Below are 25,995 nucleotides of genomic sequence, written 5' to 3'. Positions count from 1 at the left end.
TGTTTGTGTGCAGCAGCTGGAAGAGTCGGCCGTCTGCTCCAGCATACAGATGTGTCTGAAAAACACTGTTTCCCGTCTGAATGACCTCCTTTCCCTGCTCTGTTTGGGTGCCTTTGTGGTGAATAACATCCGATTAGCGTTTGGTTCTACCTTTTAAAACAGAAAAAAAAACAGTCAGCCATCTTTGTGCCATCATTTAATGATGTCAAAATGAGCCAGTACAACTCCTCAAATATGTAAAATCTCAACATTCTGGGGAACTAGCGGGGCTGTCTGTGCAGGAAGTGACTGATCTAAGCTGTGCTCACTGCAGATCGGAACAGCAACAGACTCCCTCAGAATTATGTGAAGGCTACGGCCAAAGAACACAAATAAGGCCTGTGGCTACATCAAACTATAATCCCGCTTTATATGTGTAAAATCTTTGTGTTTCTCCGCTAATATCCATGGGATTTAAAACTCAGCCTGCAATAAAAACAGATTCTACGCTGACCTCCAGTGATTGAATAATATTAGTCGTATTTAAAGTCCGATGAAAAGTAAAAACGCACACAAAGATCAAGATGTCCCTTCACAAGCTGAAGAAAGTATGGTTTCAGTACAACGTGGTTGAGTTAAAATCAGGATAATTATGCAGACAGCATGTTGCTACTGAGTTCATTAGCCTCTAGTTCACCAACCCCAGACCCAAACGGCTACATCATATTCTGTACATTACACACAAAACTCTTTCCTCTACTTAAGTTATGGCATTCATACATCCAAAAGTGGAAATACTAAGTAACTGCAACTAAAATTATAATAAAACATAACAAATATTCAATAAAAGCAACGTGACACAGACTTACAGCTAGGAGAAAATGCAACACAACAGAAGGGGTGAACTGAATTTACATTTTAGCTGTGAAACCGTGAGCTGCAGCGGTTTGTTTTGGTCCTTGTGCAGACGACAGACTAGAAAAGAGACGTCAGAGTGGCTTCACCTGCCCGCAAAGATCTTAAATACGACCCACGGCGATCATTTCCACAAGCCTCCCCGACTTACTTCCTCCCAGAGCGCTCAGCATCGTAAAATCTATTAAGACAGAAGTGATCGTAGTTGCAAGTCCCCAAATTCAGTGCAGTTTTTTTGCACCGCGGCCACCAGCTTAGTCCTTAAAACACCTACTTTCCATTTCGCTCTCTGCAGAAAAAACACTCCAGAAGTCCTGAATCTTCTGAAACCTGCACGGAAAAGGAAAATTATCAGCAATATAAATGGCTACACGAGTAATAAACATAAAGTGCAGAACTGTGAATGCAAAATATGCGTGAAGTGCTATTTACAGGAACTGCTTGGAATAATAAATTCAGGAAAGATGTAAATAATATACGTTATGTACAGCTTTTATCCATTTAAGCCAGAGGAGTTTCAGCCCAATTTGATTTCAGGTGACCAGTAAAATCACAGCATAAAAAACCTGTAAATAACCACAAATCCTGATTTTTTTCCCTTTGTTTTAGTGCATAAAAGTACATTTACAAAACATTATGAACAACCTGCTGATATTGCAGATTCTAAATCGACGGTACAGCGAATAATAAAAATGAAAATTTCAGGCTTTTGTCTTTAATACTTCCTGAGACTGTGCCGTTCAAACAGACTCAAATGTCAACATGCAAAATAAAATAGTGCTCAAAACGGGTGGCAGGCAATTAAAAAAAAAAAAAATTAAAGTCTTGATTCATTAAGCTAACATCTATAGATTATATTAAGAAAGTTTCAGGTACATCAGAAGGGGTCGAGCAGAAGGCCACTGATTATTTCTTCATTATTTATATAATGTAACTGAGGAGTTCATAGCAGAATCTGCCGCTCCTTAAGGACAGTAACTGCAGAATGATACCAGCTTTTATTTCAGTCTCTAAAACACCAGAAGTAGTAGCTAGATTTGTCACTAGTTGTTTTAGATTAAAAAAAAAAGTTGCCAGGAGAACTTGGAAAGTCACCAGATTTAGCAAGAAAGTCGTTAAGTTGGCAACACTGGTGTTAATCACTGCTAAGAACTACTCCTGGGTTTCTGTTGACAATAAATCCTGCTGCCTCTGAGTGCTGACTTCTACTGGGGATTTTCTGAAGATCTTTAACATTTGAACTCGGCCAAGTCTTAGACTCTGGCCCATGATTTGTGACTGAGATCACACTTCATCATAATGACCCTTAAAAGGAGTGTAAATAACCCAGTACATTTCTTTATTTGCCGAAGATAATTGCAGTATTTTATTTTGGAGTTTTACCTTTATCTTACCTTGAAATAATTACTTCCTGTTGCAGCTGAGCGCGAATTAGCTTATCAGCAACGTTAAGACGAAAAGGGATAAGGATATGGAGAGACATTGACACATAAATATGTATTTTGCACTTAGCAGTCCATTTGAAAGAGGCACAAGGTGTGTTTGTGTGTAAAGAAGAGCAATTTGGAGTGTTACGCGGAACTGAATGTGTACATGTGTTGTTTTATCACTGAAGCTAAGGTCTGTCTAATGGTTGTAAGGGTTAGCATTTATAGCGTACACGTTGCTTTGTGTTTTCTAGCTCTTACGGTGAAGTTTGAGGGTTCACTGCCAATAAATCCAAAAAACTCATCAGTAAGTGTCATCCTTCAATCAAGGGGGTATGCTACAAGGAGCGACTTTTATTCCCCGTGGAGCGATAATCTAACGTCCCCAACATCGTCTCCAGTGGTTCACCGGCGTTCTGACCTGGGAGGCAGCTGGAGCCTCAGTAGAGGCCGATCTCCCTCAGGTTGATCTTGATGATGACGTCGGTGACGGCGTCGAACACAAACTGCACATTCTTGGTGTCTGTGGCACAAGTGAAGTGGGTGTAGATCTCCTTGGTGTCCTTTCGTTTATTTAAGTCTTCAAACTGGCACTGGATGTAAGCTGCTGCCTCTTCGTACGAGTGGCCGCCTACAGAGGAAAACACAGTTATGATAGAAAAACGTAGACGAAACAACCCTTTAATGACCTTATTTACAAGATATTAGACTATTGTGATTCTTTGTTCCCTTTCCTGTGGGATATGTGGAGCTTTTAGCTGTTCAGAAGTGGAAACTATTTTAAATGCAAACAGAGGCGCTCCTAATTACTGTTAAATAAAGATGAACCCTGACACAAAGCCTTCTCCAGTTTATAAATAGATGTGACTCAAACTCCTGTACACATAAAAACCCTGAGCAGTACAGACTGACAAGCAGAATAAAAATGTAGATTGTTTGGATTTTAAATGATGCCGCATTAGGCTGCAATCAGTTTACTTTGCAGAAAACATACAAAGTTATAAACAGACTCAATGCACGAGGATGGAGTTCACATAAAAATGTTCTTGCACATAATAACTCAAAGCTTATTTATCACAAGCTACGACTTCAAAGCCGGCTTCTGCTGCAGAAACTCAATCCCATATATAATAAATAAAGAGCACGGCTACACATTTCCAGGAAGTTGCTGCTCAGATGCAACAGGAAGATAAATAAATATTTCCTCTGATCATAACAGGATTACACAACAGATCGCTTCAGATTCCTCTCACCAGAGTACTCGGGGTAGCAGATAGTGAGCGGACTCCTGCTGATCTTCTCTTCAAACAAGTCCTTCTTGTTGAGGAAGAGGATGATGGAGGTGAGGGTGAACCACTTGTTGTTGCAGATGGAGTCGAAGAGCTTCATGCTCTCGTGCATCCGGTTCTGAGGAAAGAGTGGATGAAATACTTTTTAAAGAAAACATTCAGATGCGTTGCAGTGCGATTTAGTTTAACCGGGTCCTGCAGTTTGTCCAAAACCTGACCAGCACAGTGTTGGTTTGCTCCATACAGGACGCTTTATGGTTTAAATTAGAGGTGTTAAACTCATTTTAGTTCAGGGACCACATTCAAGTGACCAATAAAATCACAGCAAAATAACCAAGAAATAACCACAACTCTACGTTTTCCCCTTTGTTTTAGTGGGGAAAAAAGCACATTCTGAAAATGTTCACATTTAAGGAATTATCTTTTTTACAAAACATTATGAACAACCTGAAATTTCTAAACAAATTCAACTTCAGCAACATTATGCCTCAGTTTATCATTTACACGTTACAACTTACAGATCACAGAGTGTCTACAAAGGAACACAACATTAGTCACAGCTATCCGGAACTGAACGATGCAGTGTTTTACTTTATGATTAAAATTATGAAAGACAAACAATAAAAAGGCAAAAAACCCAAACAAAAACAAGACAAAATGACAAAAATAACACAAGCGAGACAAAGAAGAGACAAAAAAATCTGACAAAAAAGTTACTAAACAACAAAAAATTGGACACAAAGAAGACAAAAAAATGACAAAAAAATAAGGAACATATGGGTTCTGTGATGCGTCTTGAACAATCTGAACTGCAATTGGCACTATATAAATGAAACTGAATTGAAAAATGAACAAAATGGCAAAAAATAGACCAAAAAAAACACGAGCGAGACAAAAAGGAAACACAAAACGACAAAAAACAACACAGAAAACGACGAATAAAGCAAAAACAAAATGCCAAGAATAAGACAAAAACACAAAATGACAAAAACATGAGAAATGACAAAAGTCAGTGAAAAACAAAAATAAGACAAAATATTCCAAAAAACGAGAAAGAAGATGACAAAAATGAGACAAACGTACGCCTTTATCCTGCTTTGTAAACATCAACGATTGTTTTTGTCAAGTCTTTTGTTTTTGACATGATGCTTTCTCCAGTGACAGCTCACATCCTTAATGAAGTTCTTATACTGTGTGTAAAGTGAAGAACAACCCTCAGTTTGAACTTGATCGACTGATTGCAAGATGTGAGCGTTAGAAAGTAAAAACACGTGATTGCACAACAGCGGTTTGGCTCAATGAAAAGGTCAGCTGTTAAGGGGGATGATAATTTTGACTCTGGTAGTTTTTGTTTTTTGTTAAATAATTTTGTTTTTGTGTGTAAAGTAGAATAATGTAAGCATCTAAAATAAAAGTAGGATGCTTGGAAAAGCTGTGTTAAAAATTCCTTCATCTGTTCAACAGCAGTTGGGAATAAAAACCCCACTATAATTACATAAGAGGCTAATAATTTAATCTTCAACTGTATGTAGCTTTGGTTCAGTGGCATGAAACAGAAAAACCTCACCAATACGAAACATTACCGTGACTTTTTGTGACTTAAGTGTACATAATTATACTTTTACAGTAAAATAATTTTCAACTGTGATGGAGCTCCACACTCAGAACAGAAAAACTACACCTTATAAGCTGTGACTCTGTGAATTCATTTAGCACAAGATCCCAACCTATCCTAATCTATAATTGTAATTAATGTGTGTTTTAGTCCTTGTTATGCATAAATGCGTGCACTCTTAGTCGATGCTGCTGCTGCTGTCTGATATTTAATGAACTCGGAGGAAATATTTCAAAAAGCTGGAAGCAACAAAGCAAAGATCTGTCACTGTTCATGTTTTTGTATTTGTCTTCTTTGCCAACTAAAACCACAAACTGTGTCTTTCGTGCTTTTGCGTGATGTTTATGCTGTTAGCAGTAGATGGTCACCTACTGGTGCTGTGTGGATACTCAGCTGTGAGCTTGTAAAGCTTGTTGTACAGAAACAGTCATTTGTTTGGCTTATTTATGGCGTTGCTACTGTTTCTTTGAGGTTGGGTAAGGAGTTTAGTTGTTTTCTTTTGTTATTTTGACATAGCAAGTTTGCAACTCTATTAGCCCTCTTTTTATTGAGTTCACTGAGTTAGCATCACCCTCCAGCCCTGTTTTCTTTTTCTTTGCAGTATTGCTGCTCTTATTTTGTTGCTGATGAAATTGTTGAGCACTTCACTGGCCGAACCAATAACAAATGGTTTTATGTTCTCTTAACCCTCACTGAGCTTGGATCTAACGCTGTGGTTGCACTGAAACCTGAACATCAGAGTTCCAGTAAATGAATTGGAGGTCAGTGAGATTTCTTGGAGGCGGCACTGCGAGCAGCAACAGCATTGTAACAAATCAGGCTAATAAAAACCTAATTTACACAGCTTCTAGAGGCTGAAGAAGAATGTCTTTGCCAACACTGACAAGCTGTAATTGTGTTTTGGTTCACTGGCAGAATGCAACACAGTTAATGTGGTTATTAAGACCTGTGGCTTTCCTGCTGTGACATGTCAAAACCTCTGCTGTAAGAGGAAAAAAAACAACTCGAATTTCTGCAGTTTTTAAAAAAAAGTGAGTCAAAACCACTGTGCATGCATCATCACTCACCATCTCCTCGTCCTCAGCCAGGACGAGGTCGTAGTCGCTGAGCGCTACACAGAAAATGATGGCCGTGACTCCCTCAAAACAATGGATCCACTTCTTCCTCTCTGAGCGCTGACCTCCAACATCAAACATTCTGATGACACACAAACACACACAGACTCAGTATGAAGGAACACCTGTGCTCATATCAGCTTTAATGTCATTTTAATTTCACTGTTTTATGAGGATCTTAAATCCAGGGCAACACAAACACCCACTGAGTGCATGCCGGTGACCTCGCTCTCTAATCTCATGTTTGTGTCTGCAGCCGCCGCCTCCACCTGAGGCCCTCTGAGGCCAACTGGATCTATACGGAGCCGCTCAACTGACAGAGTAATGAAATGAAAGAACGCTGTGTGCTTTGACACCGATTCACTGATTGCACATTTCCCGATCCTGAGCATTTCTACAAAGACAGCTGGTCAGGGAGCCGGGCTAATTAACGGAACAGGAACGAGGCGATGCAATCACATTAACTGTTCTAAAGGTGGGTCACATCAGGATGAATTCTAGTGGTATTTGAGGTGAGGAATGGAAACGAGGAAGGGCAGTTTGTCAAAGTGGAATCATGTGGAACTGAAATAAAGGTGAATCAGTCGAAAAATACTCAGTGTGGTTACGATAAAACCCTAAATACAGATGCAATGAATCCCCTCTGTGCAAGGTGAAACTTCATTTTTCCACATTCAACTCTAAATTGCGCTGTCGGAGCTCTGTCTCATCTGATTCTAAATCTTTGTTTAAAATTATGCTCTCCAGTTGTTGATCTATTATGTGTGGTTAAAAATGTGTTTTAATGTGTGTCTTGCATCATGTAAGCATCCGCTGTCTATCTACTAACTTGAAGTAGAGATCTTTGAAGGTGAAGTGAGTTTCCACGATGCCGGTCGTCTTCACACGCGTGCGCAAAACGTCCTGCTGAGTCGGGATGTAGTTCGACTGGCAGATCCTCTCCAGGTCATTCAGGTAACTGAGGAGCAGGGAGAAAAAACGGTACATGATACGTTTATTCATCACAGTCTAATGTGTTTGTAGACGACAGTGTTTACAGCAGCTCACATTATGTTCCCCTGAGATGTTTGTTTCTTTTACTAACGTCAGGCGGTGGAATGAAGCTATCCAGGGGGTTTCCAGACTAATAGTACAACATACAGCGACAAAACATCTGTCAGACGCTGAGGTCTGGGCATGTGGAGGCCTTGTTCTGCATGCACACATCTGAGGACGCCACAGAATGATACTAAATATGGGCTCATATTTTGGTGGTGATAAACTCCGGCTCCTCGTGGGCTGAGTAAAAACAGACGAACTCTGCCGGTTCTTCTTGTCTCTGCTCGGCTGTTTTCACAACAAAGACCACGTCCTTCACACTGAGCTTCTTTTTCCTTTTGCTTTCTCATTGCGACACGAATTCTACAGAAACAGGGAACCTCGAGCTTTCATCCACGTTCGAAACGAGCCAGAACTATATTTAGCTCCAACTGTTTTGTTTGCATTTTTTACTGAACTGCATCAGACGGTTTGGGGTCGACTCTCACGGCAACCTGAAACCGCTCCGTCAAACGACACATAGCTGGATAGAAACATCTTCCAGTTTCTCTCCCTTTTCAGGAATGCAATCGGCCGAGCAGCAAGCCGACACAAGACCTCGAAAGACAAGACGCATCTTGCCTTCTGTTTGGTTCCAGTGGAAATGATGCAGACATGAAGCAGGAAAACTACCCTCAAAGCTGTCATCCGTGATGAACACAAGATGGCAAAACATTCCTTAAATAAACTGTTATTATTTCCTAAGATGTAACATAATCCTATCAAAATAAAATTAGAATTCTACAAGGGAAAGAAAGTGGTCTGTTCCCAACCTTCACAGAGGAGAAGCCGGAGCCAGAATTGCATTTTGACAAGAAAGAAGACAAAATGTTTGATAAATTAAGGAGTTTCTGAGCATTTTGTTTTGCTGTTACATCTCTACACACTACAGCAGCTCTATGAAAAGAGTACAGCTACAGCTACAAGTAAAGAGAACGAAGGAAAATGACACGTACTGTTAGCCTAGCTGCGCTAGACAACCCACGGCAACGAATTTAATTCTCTGCCAGGGTGGGTCTAGTTACCCTCCACAAGGCTCGAGGCTGGATTCTTCTAAAATTGGCCGGACCAATCACCATGAAGTGTAGAGTCAGAAGGCGGGCGTAACGAAGTGACGACAGAGGCGCGACGATTCTGACACAAACAACCGGCGCACAATAAACAGTTATCTTTCGACTCGGCTTTGGCCACAGCCCTTAAAGATTTGAAGCTAAAATTCAACTTGAAAGACAAACAAAGGACGGCACTGAAGTGTTTCATTGAGAAGAAAGACGTATTTGGACTTATGCCGACGGGATATGGCAAATCCTTAATATACTAGTTGGCTCCGCTGGTGGGGAAGCTAATGGGACTTAGCCACAATCCGCCGGCGCTCTAGGAACTCCGTCAGCCTATTCGTTGCGTTGATTGGTTGTATACCTACCCAACTGCTGCAGAGTGATTTGAAAGACAACCTTTTAGCCCGCCTCCCTCCCTGTCCAGCGGCCCTAGACCCTTGTGCCTTCAGAACGTGGGTCTAGCGCGGCTAGGCTAACGTACTGTAAGAAATGCTCGTAAGTTTTAAGGTGAAAAAGTGTCAAACCTTGACAGTAAACATCTACAAACTAAAATAATTTGATCCAGTTTATACAACACAGAATCACCATAAATAAATTAATCAGGAGAAAAGTGTATTTTTTACTGTAATTTTTGCATTTATTTCTCTAAGAATACAGTTTTTCACAGTTAAATGTACGTGCTGTTGTGCTGCTAAAGAAAACATGCCGCAATATTGACAACAAGGAACATTTTTTTCTTTTATTTCATGTAAAAAAATACAGTTTGTACCAGTCTAATTGATAAATACTAAAGTGTATGTCTGCTACTAACGCAATAGTACATATTTTGTTAATAACGGACATATTCTTTATTATTTATGACAGCTACAACCACAATTTATGCTAAAAACACACAGATTAAATATTAAATACACTAACTGTTGGGCTGATAATAGAAAAATCCTGTGATATTAGTTACAGGTCACACAAAATTGATTTTATATGGTATTTTCATGTCAATTTTCAAGTAAAGCAAACTTTTTTTAAAAGTTAAAACTTTTTTAAAAGCATTTTTCAACTGGTAAATCAACAGCATCAACATATTTATTTAATGTATATGAAGAAAATGTTTTACTGTAATTTTACGGTAGTGTTTTGGCAACAACACAACAGCTGCCGCAATTTTATCTTATAAATAACAGTTGTTTTTCTTAACGGTGCAGCCATACGAATAACAAAAGAGAAAAACCAAAAGTTGAATTTCATGACTAATATTTAAAACTGCTCATTTTACTAAATTTGATCATTATCTACAGCCCTTTTCCAGGTGATCACAGAAGTTATTTATACTGGGAAAAAACGGTGACATTTTCATTTACTCTCCATCTGTTTTGAGTAAACGCAGCCTGTCGTTCAACCTTAAAGTCACGGATTTTTTGTCACGTCACCGTTGATCGCGGCTGAGTTACTGATGGCTTCTCAGCTGCACCAACAAATGCACAATTTCCTGTTTTTTACAGCATCTTTATAGTGCGAATGGTTTATGTTTGGTGTTTTCTTCAACACAGATCATAAATTAAAATGATTCTGAGGAAATATCTCCGTTTTTGAGCTTAGATTTGGTTAATTTTCCTGACAGAAACCAAACGTCACAGATGATTACTTCAAGGACTGTAAAGATCTGCTTTTTATGCTCTAAAACAGGGATGTGAAACATGCGGCCCACGGGCCAAAACCGGCCCTCCAGAGTGTCTAATCCGGTCCACAGGACGACTTTGTAAAGTATAAAAATTACAGAGAAGACAACTACTGCAGATTGTAAATTTGTAAAACTAAAATAATTTCGAGCCCATGACAAGTTGTTTTGATCATAAAGTAAAATACTAGATTTCTCATTGTTCTTTTGTAATTTTGTTTCTCATTTTTGGAATATTTTGTCTGGTTTGTTGTCTTTTTTGTGTTTTTGTCTACTTTTTGTCATTTTTTTGTCTCATTTCTGTCTATTTTTGTCACTTTGTAACTTTTTTGTCTAATTTTTTGTCTTTTCTTTTGTTTAGTTTCATGTCAGTGTCTTATTTTTGTCATTTTATTTCTCATTTTTGCAATATTTTGTCTTTTGTTGTCTGACTTTTGATCATAAAGTAAAACACTATATAATTCGGTTCCAGATACATGTGACTAAACGTTTTGTGCCTTTTTGTAAATAAACTGTGATCTGTAAATTGTAACGTGTAAATGATAAACTGAGGCATAATGTTGTTGGAATTGAATTCATTTTTCTTCAGAAATTTCAGGTTGTTCATAATGTTTTGTAAAAAGGTTTTCAGAATGAACTTTTCTGCACTAAAACAAAGGAAAAATGTGGAGTTGTTGTTATTTAAAGGTTATTATATTACGGTTTAACTGGTGCGGCCCACTTCAGATCAAATTGGGCTAAATGTGGCCCCTGAATTAAAAATCAGTTTTCCTGCTCTAAAAGGCATTTTGTCAGTTTATAAAAACATAACATGCCTTTTAAGAGGTTCAGAAAGTTAAAATACTGCCAAATTGATTCACGAACTAACTAGCACTCTTAAATCAAATTAAACACTCAGACCGCTGAGGGCTTTTTGTAAACTTGATTTAAGCCACTAAATAAGGCCGAAAACCAGATTTTATGCTTTTCTTGGAATTTTTTTCCACAAATCCGTGAGGCTGAGAGCGTGGCGATTCTTAAATCAGATGCTGAATGAGCCTGCTGTTGATAATTAGTGGGTCTGTGGTGCTTCATACGTTGACAAGTGAACACTCACTACGCAGCCGAGTCATTGAGCTGATATTCTCGTGATCGATCGAAGCAGGCCTGAACTCCGCCGTCGTTCCACAGCCTCCGAATCACGCCGGTCAGCTCTGCAGACATCACTCCCTCCTCCGCCGAGCTTGCCAGGGCAAACAGCTGGCGAGCATCGTCCTAGCAACAGAATCAATAACTGCTGACACTGGAAAACTGTTCCCGTGGCGACTCACATCACAAACGAGGTTGGATTTTATGCTATGGAGTTGGCTTACCGCCCGCGTGGCGTCCCCAAAGTCTATCTTCAGCTGGCCCATGGCCCTGATGATGGCCATGATGGACTGGATGGTGTTGCTGTAAACCACCACTTTGTACTGCTTGCATTCCTCTTCTGAGTATCCATCCTCATGAATGATTCTGACACAGACACAAAATCCAAACAGATGAATATTTGACAGAGTGAAACAGTGGCTTTAACGAAAGTGGGGCAAATCACACATTTGGAAAATGTCATGCAAAACTATCATTAGTGCTGGCATTTGAGCTCCAGTGAGCATACATCATGGCTAATGTGGGAACCGGGGGACTCTATTCAGGTCCTGCCAGGCTACAACTGGCCTCTGGGGCCATTGTTTAACATGTTATGCAAAAAGGGGGCTTCCTCCTCTGTTTAGTGTAATGAGGCTCCCGCTTTGCTTCCACAGCATTTCCACAAATACGAACTCAACAGGGGTGCAGCTGAAAGAGGGAGTGTGATTGTCTACAGAAATAGCAGAATGATTTCTCACAGGAAGTACGAGTTTAATATGAGCAGAGCAAAATAGAAAAGGATTCACCCCACTTTGGAAGTTCTCCCCTTTTATTGCTTTTCAACACTGAAGCATGAATCCATCATCTGTACACCGCTTAATCCTCATTAGGGTGGCGGGGGGATGGAGTCTATCAGAGCTGACTCTGGGTGAAGGCAGGGGACACCTGGACAGGTCACCAGTCTATCGCAGGGCTACACTTAGAGACAATAATCACACTCACGGACAATTTAGAGTCACCAATTAACCTCAGCATGTTTTTGGACTGTGAGAGGAAGCTGGAGAACCAGGAGAAAACCCACGCATGCACAGGAAGGACATGCAAACTCCATGCAGAAAGATCCTGGGAAGGAAGGGACGTGAACCGGGAATCTATTTAATCCGTCGATCAATTTAATTTGTTTTTTTTTAACAAAGTGATGTCTAATAATTAAAAAATCATTGATAAAATGTAAAATAATTAATTGCATGAGCATATGTCCTCTTTAAAGTGACTTAAATAATTCAACAAAGGTGCAGCCAACTGGTTGTGGAAGACACACAATTAGTGAAATGGACATCAGATGAATGCAGTGAATGTGTCTCAAGTGAATGCAGCATAAAAAAAGTTGTATCTGAAACGTCAAGTTGCTGGTGAATCAGTACTCATGATATGAAGGAAAGAGAACACTGGGTGCAACTTTGAGAAAAAAGTTACTGAAAAGCATTAATCAGGCATACATTCAAAGAAATTTCCAAGTCACACAATATTCCTGGAAAGTGTCAGCGGTTGAGATAGGAAAGACAGCTGTTGATGTTTAACAGACGTTTCTTTCTGGGAGAGTGACAGAGAAAGCCAGTGAGGGTAAAAGTTCAGACTAAATCTCAGTTACAGCGAACCAGAAGGCATGTGGGAGATTCTGAAGTCAACCAGAAGAAGGTTTTTTTGGTCTGATGAGATGAAAATTTTGCTCTTTGGCATGTTTGTTGGACACCAAACACTGCACATCATCACAAACACACCATCCTCATGGTAAAGCACGGTGGTGGCAGCATCATGATCACAAGCTTGAGCAGTGTCGTGAAGAATGAGGAGAAAGAATTCTTGTCAAAAGGGTCCGATAAAATGAACTTGTGATTTAAAGTTAAAAAGCAATAAAAAGGAGAACTTTAAAGGGATCCACTGTAACAAGTTTCTGTTTCTCTTTTTTACAGCATTATTACTGCGAAATGACCAAATGTCTGCTGTAGAACCTGTCTATAGTAACTCGCTGCAGATCTGCAATGCATCATGGTCAAAATTCACTCAGAGGCTAAATTTACAGTAAATATATTTTTAGCTGTACATTTTACATCGTTCCCAACAAAGATATTTTCTTCATTATCACACAAAGGAGGAGGAGTCCCTTTCTTAATATTCTCCAGAACTATAGTGGGTCCATATATAACTGTGGGATTTTTTCTATCATAGTCAACATTTTTGCTGTTTTCAGGCCTAAAATCAACATGGCCGCCTATAACCAAACACCACATGGCATTTTTACAAAAAGATTGTTCTAAATAATACATATACAATTGAGAAAAAATGAAACTGAAAGTTATTTATAAAGATATTGCAGTAAACCTGTTGACACTTGACTCACACACTACTTTATATCAAGTAACTCAGAAAGCCTTGGAGTCTTGCCAGATTTTTCTTCAGGAGGAAATGACATCATGTGGAGCAGGTCATGTGATCTGGAATTAGCACACTTCCTTGAGAGGTGTTTTTGTAATGAGTAACTTAGTTGAAAGTGATTTCTCGGACACAGATACAATTTGTTATTTTCCATATAAAATTTGATATATTACCAAAAAAGAAATTTCTGTCATAATTATCTCAACTTAATCAAAAGAACACAATCAAAAGAATGTTTGAATAAGCTCATTTTATTATTGTTTAGCTCATTAGACGGTGGTTGTTATTAAATTGGGACGGTTATTTTAGTTTAGTTGATATTTTACTGATACCCAGTCATTTTTTTATTAAAAAACCGAGACACAAAATTACAAAAATGAGACAAAAAGTGACAAAACCAAGACACAATATGACAAAAACGAGACATTAATAAAAAAATAAGTAAACACAATCAAAGCAATTTTTGAATAAGCTCATTTATTGTTTATCTAATTAGAAGGTGATTATAGCTCATTTATTGTTTATCTAATTAGAAGGTGGTTATTATTAAATTGGGACGGTTATCCAGTCATTTTTATTAATAAGTGATTGTTTCCATAATAAATAATGATGGAATTTGTAAAGACATGATCATAATGAACATAAAAAACTTTTTTTTAAATTTTATAAAATTATATCCAAGATATATCCCATGAACTTCAAAAGTTCCTCAACTGTACATTGACCTTAGTAACAATTAACTGGAGTAGACAGTGTAGGTTGTAACTTACTTCATCTGCTTTACTATTGTGCTTTTCCCAGATTCTCCCGCACCTGAAAAAAAACAAAACAAAAACAGAACATCAAAAACGCCGCCACACAAAGTCTCATAGTTTAGGTTCTTCAAACATGAACAATGGGGAAAAAGCAGCTTTTCGTAACGCCTGATCTTGACTTAAATACAGCGCCAGGATTTGTGTCAAAACTTCCAAGATAAAGCTGCCTTGTGATGGATTTCTGTGGCTGACAGTACAGTGGGGCCTGTGGGAGTGAATCCAGTGAGGAAGTGCCATTAGACAGCAGTTTGACTGTATGATGCATCAATCCATTCTGGTTATGGGAAACACACAGACAGCATATACATTATGAGGAGGACTCAGATGCTAACCGCTCACTGTGAAATATGTATATGAAAGATTGAAGCCCAAAGAGGTGCAGAAACACAGAGAGCATCATGGAAGTAGTGTGATGAGATGTCAAGAAACCGGGCATCTGTGACCAACCATGAACCGACGGCTCGGGTGACGTCAAAGCCTCTCTGAGCCTCCATGAACAGTACGTGATACTGATATAGTGGTGAAAAGGAAGAGGATTGCACACGAGCAACCTTCCCAGTATTTCTGCAACAATCGCCCCGACAGGAAACAGTTGTCATGCTTCTGGCTGAGGCAGTGTTTTTCCACTGCAGAGACAATCCCAGATAACGTGCAGTTCTGGGCGTTAGAGAGCAGAGGGGTCATAAAAATACCGCATATGATTCAAAGAGTCTGTCAGCAGCTTGAGCCCCTTCCAAACAAACACCAACTTGTTCTCTGATCCAAACCCAACTGCACAGAATGAGAGAAGCTGCTCCTTTTCTTCTTTATAGATCCATTTATCCTCGTTTCTCCAAATCGGACCATCTATTCATCAGCACAGAGAGACAAATCGGACATAAAAATCTACGACTGGGTGCTTTCTGTGGATCTCTGCAGCTTCCACGTGTCTCCTTATTCCTCGCTGCATGATCTCTTGTTTCCCTTTCAAATAGATAAATCAGACAGGTTGGAACGTCGTCGATGGAGCCGATCAATGCGGATCCTCATTAGGACGCCGGCAGACGCTTCTTTTTGACCGGCCGATAATGAGTTTCACAGAGACGCTTCATGCCATCTCAGCTCTCTGCCCTGCCTGCAGAAAGCATCTCAAACAACCATTAGGATTCATAACAGCAGTGGCACAGACTTCTTGAACGCTGCTAATTGTGTTTACTGGAATCACGGATGTGGGGCTGCCCGCCACTGACAATTTCAACAATCTGCATCTTTATTTATCAGTTAATTGATTAGTTTGCAACTACATTAAAAAAAAAAATCAAGAGTCAGAGGGACCAACAGGCTTCGCAGTGAGACGACTTAAAAATTACTTTTTCTTGGCTCTGGAGAAGTTTTATAAATATTAAAGGAATAGTTAGACATGCAAGGGAATAAAAGCATTTGGTTTCTTGCCAAGAGGCACAAAAATGGTTCATGTCTGTCTATTGAATATATAGCTGGAAGCAGCAGCTGGTTAGATCAGCTCAGCATAAAGACAAGTTAGTCCAACTAGTCCATAAGTTTCAGTGAAATCCACCACTCAACCTCTCTAAAGCTCACACATCAACATGTGAAATCTTGTTGATTTAACTCTACACAATAAGGAAGAAATGAAGCAGTAATCTGAGCCATAAGTTCTCGTAAAACCACATCTGTGTCACTGAGTCATGAGTGGATGAAACAAAGTATTAGATGTTATCTAGTGAACCTTTGACATACTGAATGTAGGTGGATTTTTATGACTTCTGGACCAAACCAGGTCAAGTGTTTCTCTCTCCTTATTAGAGATATGGTATTGATCTCGTGTAACACTCTGCAGGAAAGCTAGTGAGTGTATTTTCAAAAACATCAACCGCTAAAAACTTTTAAAATTCAAACCATGTTTGTTTGTGGCCAATTAAGAACTTCTGCAGCCAATAAAACTGTTCTCATTGGACATGAACGTCAAAATCTATGATCGATCCTCTTTGGAAGAAATGTTAGATTCCAGTGAATAGTTGATTGAAACTGACAACTTGTGTCACACGTGGACATCAATAATTGTGCAGTGAATATAAACGCACAATATGGCGAACCAACTGCTGAATTCAGGTTTAATAGATGCTAGTATGAACGTAAAAGCTGATCATCACTGCGTTGAAGCTAAAGTCTTCATTGTTTGCTGTTTGTGTTGCAAAAAGTGACAAAACCAAAGTTTGAGTTGCAGTCCTGGAGTGTTTGAAGGGTTATGTGTCTTGTTCTTCACAGCATGTTCAGTCAGAATCCATCCATCCATTCTCTGTACACCGTTTTATCCTCACTAGGGTTGTGGGGGGTGCTGGAGTCTATCCCAGCTGACTCGGGCGAAGGCAGGGGACACCCTGGACAGGTCACCAGTCTGTCACAGGGCTACATACACAGACAGACAATCACACTCGCATTCACACCTACGGACAATTTAGAGTAGCCAATTAACCTCAGCATATTTTTGACTGTGGGAGGAAGCCGGAGTGCCTGGAGAAAACCCACAGAACATGCAAACTCCATGCAGAAAGATCCCAGGCCCACTCCATGATTTGAACCAGGGATCTTCTTGCTGCAAGGTGAAAGTGCTAACCACTACTCCAATGTGCAGCCTGTTCAGTCAGAATGCAAAATGAAAACAATCAAACACAATCTGGACTGCAGTACCACAGTTGGCCTCTGGGACAAACTAGGAACACATCGGTTCAGCCATGCCAAATCTGTTTAGTTGATGTTAAAGGTACGTGTCCACTAGATCCGCCAATTTTCCGCATCCCATTCTTTGTCTATTTGAAAAGCTGCCATCTAGTGCATCTCCTTGGAGCGAGCCACAGCTCATTTGCAAAAAGTAGACTCTATTTCTTCTTTATGCAAATTTGATGCAGTGTGCGGAGGTCCGACGCATCGCGAAACTTTCGTCAAACGTCTAAACTAGCCATCGGTGAACTGAAACGAGAACAGATTCAGCAACTGCACAGGTTATTCTCATCTCAAATGCCTTCAGAAATACTTTTCAATGAATTGTTACTGCAATTAAAGTGAAAGTTTGTGACCGAATCAGCTTCAAAACCAGGAGCAACAGCTCCCAAGTCGATGCGTTTGTCCAATCAGGGGCAGGCAGGAGTTGAACATCGGCTACTGGCCTCAAGTACACGCCCACCAAGCAGGTGATTTTCAGATGTGGCGAGTTTACATGTGGGAAAATGCGTCTCATGGACACATAGTGTAACGGCCAGAATACTATGGTTGCTGTACACGGCTTTGCCGGTAGTTGGCACTCTCACTTTAGCTGAGTTGTATGCAGTAAATACACGTCTCTTCTCTTCTTCTCTCATCGCCATCTGAGATGCATGTGTGCTCCAATGCAGAGAAAAGGACTCAAAAGTAACGGGTTGTTGCTAGTTTCGCCTATGTGTCACTGTTAATGTGTGACTAGTGAATATAGCGCCGTGGAGACCTGGCTTCATATGGTCTTTGTTAATAGCTGCAGAATAAACTACCGTGTGGAATTCCCTATCACGTTTCATCTCCTGTCTGAGCTAACCTGCTATCCCGGGTCTTCTGTGTTAGCCGCCAGCCTCTCCACCTCACTGGCTCAACCCAATACAGTAGCAAAGAAATAAATGGTCAAAATACAGGTCCAGGTCACTACTGATCATGTAAACAATTGATTTTCATCTGTCTGACAACAGAATCAGTAAGTTTTCATAGCTGGACTTTAAAGGTAAAGAATTTAAAGCAGGCTAAAAAGGGACTCAAAGGAGTATAATCAAGGCTTTAGTCTATCAGCAGCAGGTAAATCTCACAGTGCACTAGAGTTTTAAATCTGGTTTCTGTACTGACATTCCTACGCTGGTGTTTCACATTAAGCTGCAATGACGGGATTTCCGCAGCTGAAAAGGGAAGCATCCAGAGACAGTGATGGTTACAGCAGCTAGAATATGGTAACGTCAGCTGAAAAGGACTAGGAGGGGTCCAAAAAACGTTTCTTATGCTCCAGATAGACAAAGAAAGAAGAAGTGAGCCTACAGTCTGAAAAAAGGAAGTGATTGAGGGTGAAATATGCCCCAAATCAGCCAACAGTGTTTGTGTAATTCCTCCCACTGCCTAAAGGGGAAGATAGAAGTGCTGCACTGTTAATTTAATTAAAGTGGCCTGAAAGAATGTGTATACATTAAATGTGAGATATCAAACTGGTGAGAACTTATTTCCATAAACATCTGGGCTGAGTTTATAGTGGCAGGCCAAGCTTTTGTTCTTTTATCTGCTTAATGTAAGTATCACAAACCACAGGGTGAATCTGTTTTAAGGGCCTGGAATTTAAAATACAAACGACTGAAGCGGTCTCAGTGGAATCATATTTCAAAATGAGGATACATTGTCTTAACATTGTTGACTGCACAAAAAGCGGCAAGACGTTTCCGCTGACATCCTCAGCAGATGAACTTTGTCGAGCAGGATTACAGTGGAGCGATGTGTCGCGATGGCCGAGCTGCAAGAACTAAATCCACGAATTCTTTGGTTAAGCTGTCAGCAGGAGAGCAGATTTACGCCCGTCACACAGACAGAGAGGAAAGGACAAATTGCGTTGATCCCTCTCCTCGGTGCTGTCGGCCACCGGTTCTCTCATTCATGGCATTTTTTGGCTGAGTATCACCCGTGGGCCTGCAGCCAGTTCACAAACCAGCTCTGCACAGGCATTCAGAGGCGTCCAAACCCATGCAGCAGTCGGACTCCAAACCAAGCCTCATTTAACAAGAATCTCAGATGCAGATTTTTTATGAATCACTGTTTGTGGTCAAACAGGAGACCATTTTCACTGGAAGAGTGCATTGGCCCTAAAGCTTTGCGGTTTTGAATAAAGAACAGCCGCCGCACTCCTCTTTGTTTTTCCAGTATAACTCTCGTGTTCCAGCAGACGGGGAGGGAAGGACTGGAAAAATCTGTGTGGTCAGAATTCAAAAATGAATGTTTCCGTACAATAAGATTTCAGTCCGCATTGTAGTCCTGCACCGCCAAGGGTATGAATCATACAATCCTCACACATCAATTACCTCCTAATGGGATCTGTGTGAACCCAGTAACCTCTCACATAAGACTCCATGGGAAATCTGTATTATCTGACTAGCTCATCTTTCCACAGAACGATCGCACTGCAATCTCAAAAAAACAGTGGAAACTTCATAGTTGCAGCTACCAGTGGATCAGAAATGACTGGAAGTAGATTTACCGGCACAGTTTTGTTCTGACTTATCGTCTAGATCAAGATTCACGAAAGAAAAAACAATCCCTATGAGCAAAAATAGCAATCTGCTTACCAGAACCCTGCCTTTCATTGTGAGAAAAATACCCCTATCAGGAATGTGATTAGAAACAGAAACAACAAGGAAAAAGGCAGGAAAAGAGTTAAAGCACAAACAAACCACACATCTGGAGATGTGCATTTGAACCGTAAATGTTCTTCAGATGGTTTTATGTTAGTGATGAACGTTAAAGTGATATTTCTGTGGAAGACTAATTTTGAACCTCTCCACTGAAATTTCAGGGTCGTCCAAAATAATCAAAGACACCATTTTTAGCATGCTTTGGATGATTCAGCTCTTCTAATTAATTTGTTCCTTGGACAGACCTCAAGGCTAGTAAACCGCTCATAAATGTGTATGTTGAGTGGACTTTTCAGAATAAATAAAAACAGAGTGGCTGGTTGAGGAGCAGCCCTCTGGACGTCATCCACAGTGCGTTCTGCTGCGGTGTTTTCAGGAAGTCCTGCAGCGTGAATGAATATGTTGTTTTAGCTATATCTGCACTCACATCTAATTCCATACTTGGTACTGTCAACATGTTTCAGGCCGGCTATAATCAGATCATATGAGATAATGCTATAGGGGAAATGCAAACGCATCAGGGAGGTCTCAACATGTTCAAGTTTTCAGTTGATGCTCAGTTTGTTGTCAGCAGATGGTTTGAGTCGTCTTTATTTTAAAGTTGTGGCATTTCAGTGACATCAGATGTATTGTCATATCATTTGGGGATTGTTATGTGTCTCTCAAAACATTCAAAGTCTCAATTGATAGATGAAGATCTTTCCGTTAGAGCATGTTCAACAAGTGTAGTTAAAGGCAGAGTAAGTCATTTTATTCCAACACATATCTCTACACGGTCCACGAGCTGTCTGCACTAAAAGAAGAAATACAGCGTTCATGGACAGTTAAGGCTCTGAAAACTCGAAAGAAACTACAAGGTTCGGACCGATCCACACAAGACCCTTAACTTCTCTGTCTACTTTTTGTAATGTCCTTTTATTGTGACCTATTGTCTTGTGTTTCACTGTTATGTTTTTTCCTCTGCTTTTTTTTTATCTGATCAAGGACTGTGGATGTAAACTAGCACTGTTGCTATAATCTGCCAAATTTACACTTATGGCTGTCTAAATAGACGTTCTCTAATGTGGACTGTCCCTACCAGATAAATAAACAAACACTATTCCAGCTAACCGGCACTAGAAGGCACAGGCAGCTTCACACATTTTTCCATGGAAAAGGTTAATTCAGAGGATTTTTAGAACACCACTCTCCTTTTTTCTTTCCAGTGGGTGGTTTGTGTGCAGCAATCGCTCCTCTTCTCTCTTACTCAGAAGGGAAATGTGAAGAGAGACACCTGTTGTAGCATCAGGCTGTTTCTTTGCTCATACACTCAGACCAAGTCCGTCATTCACTCCAGCACCATCAGGAAATGGATTTGTGATGCAGCCAGGTCTGCATTTGTCTAAACGTTGATCTAACTCTTGCTGGTTTTCCACTCTATATGTTGTGTTTTGGATGCTGTGTTTGGGTGCTTATATACTACCGTTCGAAAGTTTGGGGGTCACCCAGACAATTCCATGTGTTCCATGAAAACTACCACTTTTATCCATGTGCTAACATAACTGCACAAGGGTTTTCTAATCATCAATGAGCCTTTCAGCACCATTAGCTAACAAAATGTAGCATTAGAACACAGGAGTGATGGTTGCTGGAAATGTTCCTCTGTACCCCTATGGAGATATTCCATTAAAAATCAGCCGTTTCCTGCTAGAATAGTCATTTACCACATTAACAATGTCTAGACTGGATTTCTGTTTCATTTAATGTTATCCTCTTTTAAAAAGGAACCCCAAACTTTTGAACAGTAGTGTATGTCATATAATTAGTGACCTTTTGTATTCCAACACCTGTTTTGCTTCAGCTACGACAAAGAGTCCTCCACGCCTGTAGGATGAGAGTTTTCTCTTACGGTCAGCTAGCATCGTTGCTTTACAGCACCAGCTCAATCAGCACAATTTATGTAGTTCAAAGCAGAGTAAGCCATTCTATGCCAATACACTTTCTGTCATATTCAGCAAATATTCAGTCATGGTCCACTGCTGTTATCACCATGACGATGAGGTCTGTGAAGACGGATTATAAGGAGCATTTACGTAGAACGACTTATTCTACCTTTAACATACAGTTCACGCTTTACTGTCCCAGATGTTCTGTATATTTGGGCTGTTTTGACAGGTATTTCAGACTTTTCATCCATTATTAAACTTCACTAAACATGTTTGCAAATAGTTTCTGACTATAGATTTCTCCATTTCCTGGTGAACTACTCCTGTGAAAGGTGCTCCGATTGTAAGTCACTCTAATCAGTATTTTTTTCTGTGAATGAAATCATTACATGTGCAAAACAGGAAGGGTTTTCAGTTTGTCTAATCTTCAAAATGTTGACAAAAAGTTCTCGTTTTTGTGTTTTGTTGTTCTCGAGCTGCTTATCTTCTTCAGTTAAACCAATCTGCTACAAATCCATATAAGTTCAGTTTGGGTCTTAATCAGCATGGAAATAGCTTGGTTTGGTCCTTCCAGCTGAGGAACTTTGCTAAACTCTGGTTTATTGTCGTCCATAGTTGAGATGAGGCATTTTAAACGAGCTCTATAACTCACAGTCACTTGTTTACAATCACCTGTATCTTCTCATTTCACTTGTCTTGTTGATACATTCCTGATCCGCTTACAACTGGCCCAAAATGCTGCCACACTTCTGACCACCAGAAGGTCTCATGTATCCCCAATCAAGACTTCTTTACTTCTTCTCTCTGGCTTCCCATCAAAATGAGAAGCCAGGTCAAGATTTTGATTATGACATTTATAAGCTTGTGTGATCAGGCACCTAGACGGTATTAAAGAGCTGCTGCAGCCTCATAACGTCAGTGGGAGTCTGAGGTCCTCTGATCAGGGTTTGTTCTTCACTCCAGGCTCAAGACTAAACCAGAATGTGGCCTTTTGAGGTTGCAGCTCGGAAACTTTGGAACTCTGTCCCATCGGACTTAAGATCTGAGGACGCTTTCAAAGCAACTCGAGGCACGTTTATTTAAACTTGCTTTTGTTTGAATGATGTCTTGTTTTGTTCTGTCTTGCCTCGTGTTTGTCTGTAATTTACTGTCTGTTGCTGCGTCTATAATTAGTATTTATTATGAAGCACTTTCTGCTCCTGAAAGGTGCTTCATTAATTAAACGTACTTACAACAAACCACCCAACTCTGCAGCTACTCTCAGCTTTACGGAGCATTTTAGCTTCTTCCGGCTAATTGCTTTGGTTTTAAGACCCATAACTTTTGTGCCTTGATTCACTCTCATCCCTCTATTTTTGCAGCTGTTTTTGTGAAAAGGCTGTGACAAATTACTTACTGTAAACCAGCGACTGAAGAGGCTGTCTAGTGAACACTGTGGAGCCTTAAGCGGTGAAAGAACACAATTTTAACTCTTAAACGAGAGCAAATATTGGATTTGAATTTGTCAGTTTACCAAAAACATGACAAACAAACAGTGCTATTTTCATATCTTCGCTGTGTTTTAAAACACCTGACTAAAACAGGTTTAAAGAATATTCTCAGCTGGTGAATAGCTTTGCGTTGAGTAAACAGAGCTGCAGTGAGCATTATTGTTCTTGTGATCGAGGAGCGAAACAACTCGGTTTTGCAACACAAAGCGATGAGCCACTTTTATGAGCACTAAAATTTTATGAACATGCACAGCGTACAGAAAGTCACATTAATATTTTTAGACAATTCAAAACCATATCAAAGGAGCAGTGTCTGGCTTGGGTTTGTCCACGTGACCAGACGGCTGCTGGGAAAAGTGCAGTTCTGTATAAACAAATACATAAGAGTAAACATTATTATTCATCAGTTCCATTTAGTTCTTAGTTTTTGGTTTCAGGTCAGGCTGGTTTCAGTTAAATTCAAGAGTATGTTTGTGAGTTTCAGTTGCGTTATTATTTGACAAATGTATTATTAGTTTCAGTGTTAGTTTTTAATATTATATGGGGAGTATTTGTCAAAACTAAGATTTTAAAAGATCAAAATAGGTAATATACACAAATTGCATACAAATAGAAAAGATGATTTAAAAAGTGAGTACAAAAGTAAAGCGACCTGCATTCTTTCCAGCAGCCAGCAGGGGGCGACGGTCTGGTTGCAAAAATAAGTCAGATTGTATACAGATGAGAAAATAAGCCAACTTCTCCCCTGATTTTCTGCCTCAGTAAATATTTTCCTGATAAGTGTATGGTCTCAATCGCTAGTTTCAAGTCTCATTTAACACAGTGTGATGTTATATTTGTACATTATGGCCCCATGAAGACTGAAACTAACAATAAAACAGGGTGTGTTTCAAGGCAGGCTATATTGTAATTGACAGGTGGCTGTCTTATCACTATATTTAGAATATTCAGATAATAATATATACAGTAAAAATATATTCAGAGTCTCAGTCAAATCCTGTCAAAAAGCAATGAACGTCCAACCCAAAGGGAAAAATCCACCAGTTTCCTGCAGAAAATCATGTCCTCAGACTCAGAGATGCCGACTCTCAACCTGGCAACTTTGCAATCAGCTGCAAACCGAGTCACAGCCCGATGATGTCAGCAGAACCGTTTAGTGTGGAAAAAGCAGGGAGGTTCCCTGTTCCAGAAGAAGGAGCCAAGCAAAATGGAAAATCCTCAAAATCAATAGAGCTTGAACAAGTACTTGATCAATCGATTGATAAATCAAGAAAAATTAAATCAAGTGGAATTTATTTGCTCTATTGATTCGCTCTTTATGGTCCCATATTGTGCTGCTGTTCAACAAGTCAATGAAAGTCTTACGTGTCTCTGCACAGTGCGTCTTTCAGTTTTTCTGCTCAGTATTATGCAAAGATGGTTTATTTCACAGTGAATATATGACTCCTGACTGTAGCCCAACTCTATGAACAGACAGCTTCAGTGTCTGCAGCTTTAAATGACACAGGTGTATCAGGTCAGGTTGAACTATTTATACCCCCAGGTGCCTAAATAGTATGGAATACACCCTTCCAGGCTAAAATACATCCCATGTAATATTAGATGATGTCAATCAAATAAATTTTATCTTAATTTAAGCACATATAAGTGAAATTGCATCATTTTAGGCAAAAAAACATGAGATGTTATCCTGATGTAATGGTTTATTTAAACAGAAATCAAGTCAGTCCTAATATAAGCACAATACAAAGGTAATTGTACTGGAATCAGTTTTACGGTAACAAGTGAAATTATCAACAGCCATTGTTGATCTTCCTTGACAATGATTTGCCTACAGTATAATTTTATTTTACTATGCAATTCAGTTTTTCCTTTCATTTGAACTTTTTCATTGTAATTAGATTAACCCTCGTGTCATCCTGTGGGTCAAAATTGACCCATTTTATAGTTTGAAAATGTGGAAAAAACTGTGAAACTTGTAATGTCCACATTTTTCAACATTTCTGGGAAATCTTTGAAAATGTTTCGGGGGAAAAAAATAAATGTTAAAAATGTTCTTAAAGAAAAATATGAGAAGTTTTACTGATATGTATGTAATTACTAGATATTTTTAGGATTTTTTTGGGGAAAAAATTTTACTCATTTTTTGGAAATATTTGCAAGAATTTTCTTGCCAAATTTGGGGGATTTAAAAAAAAAACTATTAAGAGGAACTTAAGAAACTATTGGAATTTTCTTTGTGAAGGTTTTTGCAAATTTTCAGAATTTTGGGAAATTTTTTTGCTGAATTTTTGGATTTTTTTCAGAGAAGGGAACAATATTTTTTGGTGCCTGTAAATGAGGACAACAGGAGGGTTAAGACCACTCCAGTTATGTCCTTTCATAATGATTTGCTTGCTGAGCATACCTCTTTGTAAAACAAAACCAAACCAAACCCTAAACAAATGAACAATTAGGAGTTTAACATGCTCAGTCTTTATGTGTCAACCGGACTAGGCCACAGTATACCCTGGGGTGTACTTTGGTCGGGGGGTGAATCTGGTCTGTTATACCGGCCCCTTCAGGAAGAAAACTCTCTCTGAGTCTGTGTCTGTCAGCTGAACACACAGCAGCTAAAACAGACGTCACCATGTGTGAGACCAGAGTTTTCTGTTCTCTCTGAGCAAT

At 39.6% G+C, this 25,995-nt stretch overlaps 1 protein-coding gene across 1 annotated transcript in view; it reads right to left on the bottom strand.

Moving 5' to 3' along the window:
- Positions 1–181: 181 nt before the first annotated feature.
- The window catches only part of gnai3 (guanine nucleotide binding protein (G protein), alpha inhibiting activity polypeptide 3), a 28,117-nt gene continuing 2,303 nt past the window's right edge, over positions 182–25,995 (bottom strand). The window contains exons 2-9 of the mRNA XM_022205347.2: positions 14,464–14,506; positions 11,503–11,644; positions 11,247–11,404; positions 7,170–7,298; positions 6,293–6,422; positions 3,575–3,728; positions 2,743–2,952; positions 182–1,224 (exon numbers count right to left, since the gene is read on the bottom strand). Coding sequence (XP_022061039.1) covers positions 2,762–2,952; positions 3,575–3,728; positions 6,293–6,422; positions 7,170–7,298; positions 11,247–11,404; positions 11,503–11,644; positions 14,464–14,506 — 947 coding nt within the window. The 3' untranslated portion in view covers positions 182–1,224; positions 2,743–2,761. The remainder of the gene's footprint in view (positions 1,225–2,742; positions 2,953–3,574; positions 3,729–6,292; positions 6,423–7,169; positions 7,299–11,246; positions 11,405–11,502; positions 11,645–14,463; positions 14,507–25,995) is intronic.

This window comes from Acanthochromis polyacanthus, chromosome 6, assembly GCF_021347895.1.
Source record: "Acanthochromis polyacanthus isolate Apoly-LR-REF ecotype Palm Island chromosome 6, KAUST_Apoly_ChrSc, whole genome shotgun sequence".
Classification (NCBI taxonomy): Eukaryota; Metazoa; Chordata; class Actinopteri; family Pomacentridae; genus Acanthochromis; species Acanthochromis polyacanthus.
Note: the sequence above shows the minus strand (reverse complement) of the source record. Positions and strands in the feature narration are given on the sequence as shown.